Source organism: Callithrix jacchus, chromosome 15, assembly GCF_049354715.1.
Source record: "Callithrix jacchus isolate 240 chromosome 15, calJac240_pri, whole genome shotgun sequence".
NCBI classification, from domain to species: domain Eukaryota; kingdom Metazoa; phylum Chordata; class Mammalia; order Primates; family Cebidae; genus Callithrix; species Callithrix jacchus.
The window spans coordinates 33,954,626-33,968,663 of NC_133516.1; the positions used below are offsets into that span (position 1 = coordinate 33,954,626).

At 52.7% G+C, this 14,038-nt stretch overlaps 2 protein-coding genes across 38 annotated transcripts in view; both read left to right on the forward strand.

The window, feature by feature from the left end:
* Positions 1 to 6,677, forward strand: part of DOCK3 (dedicator of cytokinesis 3) — a 718,052-nt gene extending 711,375 nt beyond the window's left edge. For 21 of the 37 annotated variants that reach the window (XM_035275648.3, XM_035275649.3, XM_035275650.3 and 18 more), the window contains 3 exons: positions 2,012 to 2,134; positions 2,685 to 2,767; positions 3,574 to 6,677. In XM_035275648.3, the coding sequence (XP_035131539.2) occupies positions 2,012 to 2,134; positions 2,685 to 2,767; positions 3,574 to 4,083 (716 nt within the window). In that variant the 3' untranslated portion in view covers positions 4,084 to 6,677. Of the gene's footprint in view, positions 1 to 1,719; positions 2,135 to 2,684; positions 2,768 to 3,573 lie in introns of those variants that run through there. The other 16 variants (XM_035275652.3, XM_035275653.3, XM_078351007.1 and 13 more) reach the window with 2 other exon arrangements.
* A 1,240-nt stretch (positions 6,678 to 7,917) lies between these two features.
* Positions 7,918 to 12,178, forward strand: MANF (mesencephalic astrocyte derived neurotrophic factor). Its single transcript, XM_002807583.5, has 4 exons — positions 7,918 to 8,075; positions 8,845 to 8,972; positions 10,525 to 10,666; positions 11,738 to 12,178. Exons 1-4 carry the CDS (start codon positions 7,991 to 7,993, stop codon positions 11,920 to 11,922), a joined length of 540 nt encoding a protein of 179 aa, XP_002807629.3. The 5' UTR covers positions 7,918 to 7,990; the 3' UTR covers positions 11,923 to 12,178.
* Positions 12,179 to 14,038: the final 1,860 nt, after the last annotated feature.

The following is a 14,038-nucleotide window of genomic DNA, read 5'->3' on the forward strand; positions in this document are numbered from 1 at the left end:
CCAGGCAGTGACTCCCAGATCAGGCAAGCCTGCCCTCAGGACCATGAGCTATGCACTGGCACCCTCAGGCCAGTGCTGGACAGTTGTTAATGATGAGAGAGGGAGGCAACAGGATACAGTGGGGATCACCCCTCTTCTCCTAGGATAAGTCATTCTATCTTAGCTTTCCCTCCAGCCCCGGTGCACTTGCAGTACATGGCAAAGATCTACTGGCCCCATTGCTCACAGACATCAGGCTGCAGGGCAAACCTGATGAGCTCTGGTTTACGTGGAGTTACTCAGGCAAGCACCCTTTTGTAAACCATTACAGCCTTGTCAGCTTTCTTCTCCCATAGCCTTCCTGCCCTAGAAGTCCTTTGAGCCCTTGTGGGTGAATATCTACAGCCCCATAATTCTTCAGGGCTAGGGGTGCATCTGAGATCCTGGACTGTCAGAACCCCTTTAGGGAAGCTGCCCAGACACATTTCCAAACTTCCTATTTTCTGATATTTCTTTGGTGGCTTTTATGGAGAAGGTGCTTTTTTGGCAGAGTGGGGAAGGTACAAAGAACGTCAGTGATGAGGACCAAAAAGCTCATGCTACATCTTGTAGAGTGTGGGTGAGTGGACCTGTTCTTGGGATGGCTCAGGCCGAGGAGGTCATTTGGTGAAATCCACCTGATGCACATCAGATGCAGAATTCTTTCCTCCTTTCAGGCAACAGCTAAGTGCCTGCCCATAGCTCAGTCACTGGCACACCCCTCCTTCCTGCCACCAGCCATCAACTGTACCAAGAGACTGGGCAGTCCTCCTCAGAACTGAGGCTGTTTAGACAGTGGAGTTTTACCCTGTGTTCTGCTGCAAGTCCACGCCAGTTCCTGAGCAATGAGGAAGAAGAGGGTGATGGATGTCACAATCTTATTCCTGAACAGCTGAGGGGGCCCAGACCCTCTGGCCTTTTCAAAGGACAGACTCTAGCTCCTTCCCTTCCAAATCCTCTCAGCTCCCATTAGTCCCTGAAGTTCCCATCTCTGTGTTGATACCAGGAAGAACCCAAACCTCAGCCACCTCAGGCTCAATGTAGCTACCACGACCTTAGAACAAATCCAGTGACAGCACCTGGATTGTGAGCTGCTTCTCTGCTGCTAGTAGTCCAAAGAGGGGAGTGGGGTTGCCTGGCTCCAACAGAGAAAGGGCATATTTCTCTTTGCTGGTATTTATTCTCTAGGAAGAGCTGACTGAGAGAATTCACATGTCCCCTGCTGCTCCTGCAGAGTGGTATCCTCAGACCCCAAGGTCCAGCCATCATTCCTCTCTCCTCCTTAAAAGTCTAGCATCTCAACTGTGGCTGAGGGGACAGTATTCTGGCAACGGACTCCTTTAACATAGAAGGGCACTCTGTGCTTCTCTTTATCTTGGGCCCACTGTACCCTGAACCCATGGCATGTGGTTGCTAGGAACTGGGCTTCTCTATATGCCCAAGGGCATTCATGGGCTCCACAGCCCTCCCTCCTTCTCTTAGGAAGTAGTCGGTCTAGCTGGATCTGGGATGCAGTTCCTGGGCTTTCTCCTTTCTTCCAACAGGTACCTGTCCTTGTTCCCTGCTTTTCCCACTGAGCCTGTGCAGTAGGAGAGCTGACTCTAGACGTTGGCAAGGAGCTCTATGTCCTGTGCTCTTTCTGTATTCCCGTATTCTCATCTCTACTCTTCTCTTCTGTTCTCTGTTTTCTCTTCCTGGAAGATCCCAGAGGCTGCGGATGTTCACTCCTTGCTGCACATTCAGCTATCCCATCCTGAATACTCTAGACAAAAGCTCACTCTGTTGCCCTCCTCTTAAGCAGCTTCAATCCCTGGCCACTCTCTCCTGTGGACCACAGTGCCTTGCTTGGCCAGTGTTTTTAGTTCCAAGTGCTGGCATGCCCCACCCATGTGCTGGATACATGGTGTACAATGGAGAAGCCACAAGCTGTACTTCTCCCACGGGGTGGCTCAAGAAGTAACCTCCCTTCATGCCATCTGTTTCCACCCTTCAGCTGTGCCAGCAGCCCCCAGCAGCTGGAGTCTGGATAGCGGAGCCCAAGAGGCCCAGCCCTTCCTGTCTGCCCATATGGGGCGCATCATGGTCCCCCCAGTGCCTCCCCGAAGCCTGCTGCATGGTAAGAAGACCTCCAGCGGGTACCCCAAATAGTCCCTGGTCTCAGACTCTGCTCAAGGGCCAAAGCAACAGCCATGTAAGCTGAGAAGATGGGCCGTTCTCTGGGTCGACTCTGCCAAAGCAAAAACACTCCCACCACAGGAAGGATCCTGCTGGGCTTTGGGGTCAGTGAGGTTTCTGAGTACAGCAGGTTAGCTCAGGAAGGCTATCCCAACCAGGAGGCTGAAGACAACGGAATTGACTGTGCCAGGTACACTGCTCACCAGACTGTCATCGCCTAGCAGTGGGCTAGAGCTGCTGCTGCCTGAAGCCTGTTCCACAGACTCTGAAGCACTCAACGTTCCTGAATTCCTGTGTGGAATGGGTTTCTTTTACCCCAGCAGCCTGTGTTTTGGAGAAGGCCAATGTAAAGAGAGGTTTTTCCATAGCCCTCAGCGCTGAGGGGTCCCCAGGAGACTCCTCATGCCTGCCCAGTTGGCCCAGCAAGATGGTGCTGGCATGAAGCCTGTGTAGGACCCCCAGCTGAGGCTCTGGTTCTTTTCCCTTTGCAGGTCATTACTCCCTACACTTTGACGCCTTCCACCACCCTCTGGGTGATACCCCCCCAGCCCTCCCTGCCCGGACCCTGCGCAAGGTAATGTACTGAAGCAGCAGCCCCACCAGGCTGTGAGATGAGTCATCTCGTCTGCTCTAGAACCACCCTTGGGGTCTACAAGAGGAACTGGAGCTCTCCCCTTCACCTCTCTCCCCAGCCTGGCAGAAGCTGAGGGTGGCCAGAGCCACACTTGAGCTGCAGGTGCACACTTGGGTCCTGCAGCAAATGCGGTGGGGCAGGGAGATGAGAGGGTCCTGGAAACAACACACAGTACCAAGAGTGTGTGGGCAGTGAGCTCTGGGAAAGCTGGGGGCTCTCAGCCAGCACCACGGTATCAACACACCATAGTTCACTAGCTAAACAAACATTCCTGTGGTGGATCAGAGAGCATTTCAAACTAGAATTCAGTAAAAGCAAGAACTTTATGAAAAACTCACGAGAGTAAAATTTCCTGTTAATTTGTCTGCAAATTGGAAAAGACTAAGTCTATCACAGATTTTAGCAGCCGAACACATTCCTCTGGTCCATGGACCACCAGGGTTCTTTCTGCCCCCTCAACAGACAGCAGACAGCAGCCTGGGACCTGAGACCAGGGGGTGCCAATGCCCAGCAGCCAGGGCAAGGCCATTTTTTGGCCACAGAAATCCAGATGATTCTGGAGTTCCACTGGATTACTTGAGGGTGGTGGGAGGAGCTGGGAGCTTGTTGCTGAAGAAACAAGAAACATGCTGTTGATGAGGGTTATTTTAAGTTTCATTCATAAGGAGGCTTTTGGTCTTTCCATGGCAGGCAAGTCAGCCTGTCTGAAGAGAGGGATTCTAACATGCCCACCCTTTCCTTCGCAGTCTCCTCTCCACCCTATCCCAGCCTCCCCCACAAGCCCCCAGTCAGGCCTGGACGGCAGCAACTCTACGCTGTCCGGCAGTGCCAGCAGCGGCGTGTCCTCCTTGAGTGAGAGTAACTTTGGGCACTCCTCAGAGGCCCCACCTCGCACTGACACCATGGACTCCATGCCAAGCCAGGCCTGGAATGCTGATGAAGATCTTGAGCCACCCTACCTCCCTGTCCACTACAGCCTCTCTGAGTCTGCCGTCCTGGACTCCATCAAGGCCCAGCCATGCCGAAGCCACTCAGCCCCGGGGTGCGTCATCCCTCAGGACCCCATGGACCCGCCTGCGCTGCCACCCAAGCCCTACCACCCCCGCCTGCCAGCCCTGGAGCACGATGAGGGGGTGCTGCTGCGTGAAGAGACTGAGAGGCCTCGAGGCCTGCACCGCAAGGCTTCATTGCCTCCTGGGAGCACTAAGGAGGAGCAGGCCCGCATGGCCTGGGAGCACGGCCGAGGGGAGCAGTGAGGGGCAAGGAGGCAGCTGGGATGCCACCCTCAGTAAGCAGCTTGCCAACCACTCCAGGTCTGAAGAGCAAGTCCCCCAGCCCCACCCCAGGGAGCCAGAGAGGCTTGGCGCTCAGGAGAGAACCACCCCCAAGTCTCCGTTCTACTGCCGTGAACTCATGTGTTGCCATGTAGAGGCCACAGCAGCATGAAGGGTTGTGGCTTCCCTTTTTATTTCATTTTTTTTACATTTCCATTTCTATGGGTTTTCCTTTCTTTCCTTTATGCAGTAGATGCTTTCTTCCTCCTGCAGTTCTGGACCATGTGGAGCTATATGGAGAAACTGCACAGACAGAATCACTTTGCCGCACTGCAGGGCCCAGGAGCAGGAGCCCAGGCCCTCCCTCCAGGGTAGAGATGCACAGAATGGAAATTGCACTAAGGACTTCTTCCTTTGCTGTGTGGACAGAAGAGTTCATGGTTGCATTCAGGGATTGCAAGGACCACATAGATATATCACAGGTGGAAAAAGGGGCCACCTATTTTGCACAAATGCCTGCCCACCTGCCCCTCTTCCATCCAGGAGTGTGCTACTGAGGGGCTGGCTGGACCAACCTGCTGGCTCAGGCATGTGACAGGCCTAAATGCATGGCCAGGGTACTGCCAGGCTTCAATGGGCCAGCCGTCTCCTACTCCACCTTGGATTTTTCTCTGCATCACATTATTTCTGACCATTTGCTCCCTTCCATTCTTGGAAACACCTCATGCCCCACAGGAGCCCCAGTGGTGACTGGATCTGCAAGGATTATCTCCCACACTCTGGGGTTTGAGTGGAGGTGTGGAGCTAGAGGGGCTATCCCAGCTACCTTCCTCCTAGGGGGAGCTGGTCCCCTTCCTGTGTGGTAGAGAGACTTGTTAAAGTGAGTCTGGGGTGTGGCAGGCACCGGAAATCCTCAAAGCTTTCAGAAGCATCCAGAATGCCTACCATCAGCCTGAATCAGGGATTTTCAGCACTACCTCTGAGCCATGGGGTTGGCTCCCCAGCCAGGCTTCCAGGCCCTGAGGACATGTGGTCGGATTCAGCAGGCTCCTGGGTAAAGAAGGTGGGAAGGGGCTTCTCCTTTTGGAAGCAGATAGCCATGCAGGTAGAACTGTCATCTCCCAAGTGGCCACATACAGCAACCCGCTCCAGGCTGGGGACCACCACTCAGGGTTCGGGACTGGCAGGAGGGCAGTTTCTCTACTCTCCCCAGTCTGTTGGTGTCTGTAAAGCAGAGCAGTGGTGTCTTTAGAGGAAACTCATTCAAGTCAGGGCACCGAGTTTCCTCTCAGTTTATTATTTGGGGGGATAGGGTCAGGTGGGTATAGTAGTACTTTACCAGGGTGCTTTTAAGTTACTTTAAAAAAAGAAAAAAAGCCTACAAAATATTTTTTTTTTCTTTTATTTGCTTGAGTTCACCTTAATGATGGTCACTAGGCTGCCTTGTTAAGCAGGCATGTTACCCCCAGTTCCTCTTCTGCTCGCCTGTGTGACCTCCACAGCCAGGCTCTGGGCCCGAGCCCCTTGTCCCTTCTCCAATGTCAATCTTTCCAGACAGTGAATGCCATGGTCAGGGTGTTTTTCTCTTGTAAACAAACCCCAACTTGTTTAACAGAAATGCTAACAACCTACTGAGAAAGATGGAGGTCTAAATCACCTCCAGGGTTTTTCTGGGGGTTTACACCAGTGTGGGTCCCTTCTGATACCATCAGGCTCACTCCAGGCAGTGGGGCAGAAGGCTGCTGAGGATGTGAGTCAGTCCTCTGCTTCTCAGCGTACATTCATTTGCAAGCTTCAATCTCTGGACCATTTGGTGTCCAGAGGTGTTAGAGAGTCAGGGTGAGCTTTGGATTTAATTCATAGGTAAGAGGGCGTTTTTTAGATTCTAAAGCACTTCTGAACCTCAATCCCTGGACAAGGCAGCCATCACAGAAGAAGCTACCTTCTCCACTTGGTGGCACAAAAGGTAGGGAGGGGAGTATGGGTTCATTTCGCTTCACTTTATGCAAGGTGTAATCGTTTGTTTTCCCTCTCCATTTTTCCTAACTGAATGAAAAGGACACATTCTGAAATCCTTTTTGTTGGAAAATCAGTCAGTCTGAGGGGAAATGGGAGGCCAGAGATGAGAACCCTTTGAAAAGATTGTAAAATACTGATTTTCATTCTTTCAAGCTTATTTGTAAATACCTATTTGAATGCTGTGTATTTGTACAGGAATTTGAGCAAAAAATGTATAGAGTGTGATGTCCAATTGGTATTCAGCACTATAAATGTGTTTTTAACCTCTGGCATTCTGTGCTTATTTAAAACAAGAAAACTTCTAACCATTTCTTTTGTGTATTCATGTTTAAAGAAAAGTAATTTAAAAATGATCTTACCTGTACCAGAAAAGCAAAGTTAAAGGAAAAAAAATTTGTACCATTGTCCCAAGAGGTATTTTACTGTATATATTGTGGTAGCATGTTCAAAATCCAACAAGTAATGTGAATTTTAGATGTAAATATCTGCCATTTGATTTTTTCCCCCTTTCCCCACTTACTTGACTGCTGTGATGTGAATTAAAGATGAATACCTGATACTGATCCACTGAATTCACTGAATGGGTGCAGAGAATGTGCCCCTCTCCAACCCTTGTCGCCGGGCTCCAAGCCCTTTTTAGCCCCATAGACATGTCCTTTTTGCGCTGAGTAGAGCCAACCCTTCCCGCGTCCTGCCTTTAAGGCAGGCAGCCAGGAGGCACTTGAAAGGCGGGCAGTCGAAAAGGATACCTCCTCCAGTGCTTCTCTGCTGATCCCCGGGACTCCACTCAGGAGGCCCCTCGGCAGCGGGATAACCCGAGGGCCTAGCGGGGAGGCAGGAGGCAGGCCAGCCACATAGCCACGCCTCGGAGCTTGTAAGGACGCCAGAGTCCGCGGAGGTGAGGGCGACCTCACCTCCCCACTCTACCCCAAATCCTCGACCGAAAATCCGGCCCTGGCGCTTCCCCTGGCGGTCTATAGTGGCGGCCCAGCCTTGAGCTTGGCGCGCCTTGAGCCCTTCCTCCGGAGGCCCGCAGGCCGTCCACCTCGCACCTCGCCTGTCAGCCTATACACGGCGGGCTCCGGTCTGGTGGAGGTTCAGCAGGTGGGCTCCCAAAGGTTGGGCCTGCTGCCCCGTGAATGAAAGAAAAAAGAAAAGGAACCCAGCTACGCAGGAGGCTGAGGCAGAATTGCCTGATCCCAGGAGGCGGAGGTTGCGGTGAGCCGAGATCGCGCCATTGCACTCCAGCCTGGGTAACAACAGCGGAACTCCGTCTCAAAAAAAGAAAAGAACCTCTTGAGCCCTGCTTGCGGCCGCCGGCCCTGCCTGCCGAACCTGTTGTCTTGGCTGACCCCAGAACTCCTGCACCAGGAGTCGGGGTCCGGGCGAGGAGATCCACAGGGTTTTTCGGGCGAGTTTGGGGCCCAGGGCGAGGAGTACGCGGGCCAACTCAGCGGGCCAACTCAACAGACGTAAGGCGGTCGGGTGAACAGCCAGCGGCACTCTGCCTCAACCAGAGTCGCTGCCCTTACCCAAGATGGCGTCCCACACCGCTTCCGTCGCAGCTGTAGCCGCTTCCTGCGGCCGGCCCGGGTTCAATCAGCGGCCGACAACTATCTAGGGCTGAGACACCACCAGCCAATGAGGGAGGGCAGCGTGGAACCGCCCGTCTGGGCTCCGCGGCTCGTGGACCAATGGGTTAGTGGCATGTGGGAGGGCGCGGAGGACCCTCCGCCAATGAGGAGCTACGGCGCGCGGCCGGGACTTGGAGGCGGTGCGGCGCGGCGGGTGCGGTTCAGTCGATCGGCGGCGGCGGCGGCGGCGGCGGCGGCGGCGGCGGCGGCGGCGGCGGCGGAGGCGGAGGAGTAGGATGTGGGCCACGCAGGGGCTGGCGGTGGCGCTGGCTTTGAGCGTGCTGCCGGGCAGCCGGGCGCTGCGGCCGGGCGACTGCGAAGGTGCGGGGGACCGGGGTCCGCGCTCCGTAGCCGTTCTAGCGGCGGCGCTGAACCCCACAAAACCACTGACTGCCGGAGCCAAGCGGGCGGGAGCGGGGGCGGGGGCGACGGCGACGGCAGGTCCCGGCCGAGCCTGCATGAGGAGGCTCCGACGCCGGCCCTAGTAAATCTTTCCCAGTTCTAGAAAACATTGGTCCGACGAGGAGAAGTTAAGACTAGATCCCGTTGAAAACTTGACCTGAAATCTCCATCACGCCTGAGTTATTGTCCCCACCACCATCCAGAGGTTACCGGGAGCAGCCCCGTCCGCCGTCGGAAACCCCAGGGCTAGCCGTGGGTGCTGCGCCCGGTCTGTTGGGATCACGAAGCCGAACCTCTCGTTCCGCTCTTGTATTTGGAAATTAGCAGCAGTATTTTGATCGTTTTTCTCTTCACCTTGTAGTCTTTCCATTTATGAGGTCACAGTGAGTCCCCTCTCAAGGACACGTGTTCACCATGGTCTTAAACTTGATGAAAGGAGCAGGGAATGGTCTTTTATAGGTCACTTGGGTGATGCTTGGTCCCTGGATGCTTTGGGTGTACCAGGGGACCCCCGCCACCTGGAACCGGATTCTGTCTACCTGTAGGCACCTGAGAAAAATCAGTGATGGAAAAGCTCACCTCTAATGATTCATCTCTGGGTCTCCTAGTAAAATTGCTGATGGAGTTCCTTCCTGGTGGATTGGGACAGCTTGGTGATTGCTGAGCATCTCCTGTCCCTCTTTTTCAGTTTGTATTTCTTACCTGGGAAGATTTTACCAGGACCTCAAAGACAGAGTTGTCACATTCTCACCAGCCACTATTGAAAATGAACTTATAAAGTTCTGCCGGGAAGCAAGAGGCAAAGAGAATCGGTTGGTGAGTAGCTGGTTACCCCCCAAGTGGCCCTGGCTCATGTTAACCCTTGGCTTCATCAGCCTTCAGATAAAAGGCCTTGCCCACCTCTCTATTCAGGAAGCTAACTGCTCTCTCCATAAACTAATGTGAGACTGAAGTGCTTTTACGTCCTTCCCCAAGCGGGCATATATTCTGCAACTGATTTTTTTTTTTAATCCTGTTAGTATTTTTTAAGCACCTAATATGTGCTGGGCATTGGGAATATCAGAGGAAAAAGTGACAATCGGGCAAACAAATAATGCAGTGGCTGGGTGTCATGAAGAAAATAGACCAGCAGGTGCTGAATTAGAGTGGCCAAGAAGTCTCTCTGAGGAAGGGTTATTGAAGTGGGGTAAGAGCATCCCAGACAGAGGAGAAACAGCAGGGTGAGTGCCCAGAGACCAGAAAGAGTTTGGCATGTATGCGGACAGGAGAAGGTGACAGGGTGCCCGCAGGATAGGCAAGGGCCAAATCCAAGATGAGCCCTAGTGAAGCAATGGGTTTTCTAACTTTAATTTCCCTGACAGTCTCTGGTTTCTCTCTCTGTTAAAGGTTTGAAGCCTGATGACAGTTAAACTCATTTGGTGGCTGTCAACTCAGTCTGAGCATGTGTTGAGAGTCCAGGGTTGGCTGGGCGTGATGACTCACGCCTGTAATCACGGCACTTTGGGAGGCCAAGGCGGGCAGATCACGAGGTCAGGAGATCAAGACCATCCTGGCCAACATGGGGAAACCCTGTCTCTACTAAAATACAAAAAAATTAGCTGGGCGTGACGGCTCATGCCTGTAGTCCCAGCTATTCAGGTGACTGAGGCAGGAGAATTGCTTGTACCCAGGAGGAGGAGATTGCAGTGAGCTGAGATCGCGCCACTGAGTACAGCTTGGGTGACAGTGCAAAACTCTGTCTCAAAAAAAAAAAAAAGAATCCAGGGTTTACACTGACTGAATCTGACTACCAATACAGGCAGGGCACCAAAAACTGAGGCTGTGGGCCAGGTGCAGTGGCACATGCCTGTCATCCTAGGCATCTTGGGAGGACAAGGTGGAAGGATTGCTTGAGCTTAGGGCAGTCAGCCTGGCCAATATGGCAAAACCCCATCTCTGAAAAATTCAAAAATTAGCCAGGCGTGGTGGCGGGCACCTATAATCCCAGCTACTTGGGAGGCTAAGGCAGGAGAATTGCTTAAACCTGGGAGGCGGAGGTTGCAGTGAGCCAAGATCACGCTGCTGCACTCCAGCCTACGTGACAGCAAAACTAGAAAAAAAAATTTTTTTGATTAGCTGGTTGTGGTGGCCCACACGTGTAAACCCAGCCAACAGGGTGGCTGAGTGGGGAGGATCACCACCCAGCAGGTCGAAGCGGCAGGAAGCCGTGATGGTACCACTGCATTCCAGCCTGGGTGACAGTAAGACCCTGTCTCAAAAAAAAAAGTAAGGCCCTGGCAGGGAGATGATGTTTGAAGGTGTCAGTGTGTTTTGGAGGAGATGGCTCTCAAGCAGCACCTCCTGAAGGCATTGTCCTTTCTTGCTGCAGTGCTACTATATTGGGGCCACAGACGATGCAGCCACCAAAATAATCAATGAGGTATCAAAGCCTCTGGCCCACCACATCCCTGTGGAGAAGATCTGTGAGAAGCTTAAGAAGAAGGACAGCCAGATCTGTGAGCTCAAGTATGGTGAGTATGGCCAGTCCTTATTTAACACATGTTGTGCACCTTCTGGGTTTATTTCCCATCTGGGAGAGGAAGGCGGTGAGCTAGTCATGAGTGGATCGTAACATATGACAGGTGGTGCTAAATGCTGGAGGGCTCAGGCATGGAAGTGGGTGGAGGTGAGAATAGGCCTCATTGAGGATGTGACATTTCAGCAAACTTTGAAGGAGGTGAGAATTAGCCAAGAGGGCAGCTAATGGAAGAGCATTCCAAGCAGAGGATACAGGCAGGATAAAGGTGGGCAGTGGCTTGGCAAGTCAGAGAGCCTTGCAAGTTGGTGAGGGCTTTTAGTCTTAGTGAAGTTAGGAGCATTAGGAGTTTTTGAGCAGAGACAGCACATGGTATGACTTGGGTTTAACAGGCTGGTCCTGGCTGCAAGCTCTGAAGGCCCAGTGATCTTCATGATTCTGAAAAGAAATGCTGTGTCCAAGCATGCAAGCCCAGGAGTTGGGAACTCTAGCATCGCTCTTGCTGACTCAGACTCTGGTTGTACTTAATCCCAGTCCAGAAGCAGTCAGGGCCTCTAAAACTTAACAGTATTGATGTTTTATTATGACTTGAATGGCCAAGGACCTGTGTTCGCCCACTTGTGTCTTCTGAGAGTCATCCTGGTACAGGTCCAGTTGGCTCCAAGTTACTGTGATCATGGAGAGTAAGTTCCTAACTCAAGGACCTGAGCAGGGCCACTCTGTCACCAGCCTGGCACTGTTAGTCTGTGGTGACTACGTCAGAGGCACTTGGAAGATGGAAACCACATTTCTCCTGTAAAGACAGTGTGGCCTCTGTCCCTATCCTTGTCCACACTGCCTATCTATAGTGGAAACTGACAACATGAGGCCAGCCTTCCTGGTGAAGAGGTTAGTTCTCTCTTTCAGGGGCAGTAGGCATTGACATGCCTGTAAATTTGTCTGGAAATGTCTCTTCCTCTACAACCAGTAGGGCCAATTTGGCCGTGCAGGGAATGATCTATTCTGAGACGACTGGGGGACTGTGGCTACTCCCACTGAGTCAGTGACTCCCTGCTCTCTCCTCCAGACAAGCAGATCGACCTGAGCACAGTGGACCTGAAGAAGCTCCGAGTTAAAGAGCTGAAGAAGATTCTGGATGACTGGGGGGAGACGTGCAAAGGCTGTGCAGAAAAGTCTGACTACATCCGGAAGATAAATGAACTGATGCCTAAATATGCCCCCAAGGCAGCCAGTGCACGGACTGATTTGTAGTCTGCTAAATCTCTGTTGCACCTGAGGGGGAAAAAACAGTTCAACTGTTTGTTCCCAAAACAGCCTTTTTGTAATTTATTTTTTAAGTGGGCTCCTGACAATACTGTATCAGATGTGAAGCCTGGAGCTTTCCTGATGATGCTGGCTCTACAGTACCCTAATGAGGGGCTTCCCTTCCTTCTGTTGCTGGTATACTCAAGGACTTCAAAGTGTGTCTGGGATTTTTTTATTAAAGGAAAAAAAATTTCTAGCTGTCCTTGAAGAATTAAAGTGAGTACTGAAATAGGGTTTTGCTCCATGAGGATCCTACCAGTTTATGCTTTCCAGTTGCAGGGTTTTGGGGGATATTCATTCCCATTTGTCCCTCAACCCACCAGTGCTGAAAATACCAGGTGCAAGACATGGGGGCCGAGGCCAGCTGATGTGCATGGGTGTCTGCCACTAGAGGGCAGCAAGCACCTCAGCAGAAAGGAGCCTGAGGCAGGGCTGGGCTTGATAACCTGCCCCTTGATAGAGTGCCTACCTTAACGGAGGAGAGCTGGAGGCCACACACTCTAGGAGGAGTGAGTCTGGGATACACTCCTCCTAGAGGGCCTTACATTGGGGCTCAGTACAAGCAAGACAGGGTTTGTGAAGTGGGGTTTCTTGCAAGGATGGCTTCGATCACTGCATGTCAGTGCTGACATCTCTAAAGATGCTGTTGGCCTGGCCACCTACTTGCTCTTTCAGGCTCATGGTCTAGTGTCCATCCCAAACTTCTGATGTCTGTTCCAGTTTTTACAAGACTGGTAAAAAAGAGGGGGTGGGAAGCTGCTTTTTGCCTTTGTTTACCCTAAATTAATTGTTGAGGTCCAGGTCTTTTCTGGAGTCTGCTTCTGAAGCCGCTCTCTGTGGCATTGGTGCTTAGGAACCCCAGGTGTTGGTGTGAGCCTTGGCTCAGTGAAGATGCCTGTAGACACCACCTGAAAGGAAGGACTAAGACCCAATGCTTTCCAAGGAACTGCTCTTGCTTCAGAGCGCTTCACTGTGTCTCCTAAGCTCAGCTTGCCTGTAGGAGGCCTTACAGGCTGCCATGGAGCTTGTTGCTTTCTTCCAAGACCTTTCCCCCTGCACCTGCCTGAGCTGCTTTCTCACTGTGGGAAGAGGGGAAGACTTAGTGTGCTCTTCCCCATCGCGAGGATTCTGTGCCAGAAATTGGATCAGGTTCTACCATGGCTCTAGCAACTGTCATGAATGAAAGCTCCCTCAGTGGGCTCGGGCACCCTTTCCTTCACCTCACATGGAGAGAAGAGGTCCTCCTGAAGGTGAACAGGAGGGTACTGGCCAGTGAGGGGTCAGTGTGGCAAGCTGTGTTAACTGTCATTACTATCTATGCATTTGACCTCTTCATCCTTGGCTCTTGTGGTTCTACTTTTCCAGCCTGCTCTCTGCCCAGATGCCAAAGAAGAGGGTGGGACCAAAGAGTGGCGTTAAAGAGTCTATTCCAACTCCATCAACTTCAACTGCAGGCTTGTCACTGCTTTTGGTTATTACCTACATGCACAGCCATGGTCCTCATGGCCTTTTTGGGGACTGCAGCAGGTGAACTTACATGTGGAAGATGCCCAGAATGTGGGCCTTGGGTCCTAGACAGGGCCTAGAGATGGGCATGCATTTGTCCTTGGGGCAGTTACCCCAGATCCCAGGCAGAAGATGCCAAGGAGGGTGATACGGGAGTTTGCTAAAGCCTAGTCCTGGGGCTGAGGGGTACTACATACACACCACTGACTGGGTCAATGCCCCAGACCCCGACAGCCCACGGAAGCCGCCACTCCTTCCTGTTCCAGTCAGCGCGGGCTCCAGCTCCTGCGGGAGGAGATAGCTGAACCCAGAGCGGCAAAGCACGCCTGGGAGCACAAAGCGTTAGGTCGTCCTGCGTACCTCTCAGGGTTCCCTTCACTTCGCGTAGCCTCAAGCATCGCCCATGTGGGCCGCGCGGTGGCGCTAGAGCGCGAGGCCCAGGCCCACTCACCCGGCGCTCACGGGGGTCACGTGGCACTGGGCGATGCAGCACGATGACGCAGCCCGACGCGTGTCTCGCTCCGCCCGCCACAGAGTCACGTGGCACGGTCGGCGC

What these genes read in the sequence shown, in the direction of transcription:
- MANF (XM_002807583.5), top strand. Translation starts at nt 7,991, where the DNA reads ATGTGGGCCACGCAGGGGCTGGCGGTGGCGCTGGCTTTGAGCGTGCTG. An exon ending in GAGGCAAAGAGAATCGGTTG is followed by an intron (nt 8,973 to 10,524) that starts GTGAGTAGCTGG and finishes TTCTTGCTGCAG; the next exon opens with TGCTACTATATTGGGGCCAC. An exon ending in GATCTGTGAGCTCAAGTATG is followed by an intron (nt 10,667 to 11,737) that starts GTGAGTATGGCC and finishes TCTCTCCTCCAG; the next exon opens with ACAAGCAGATCGACCTGAGC.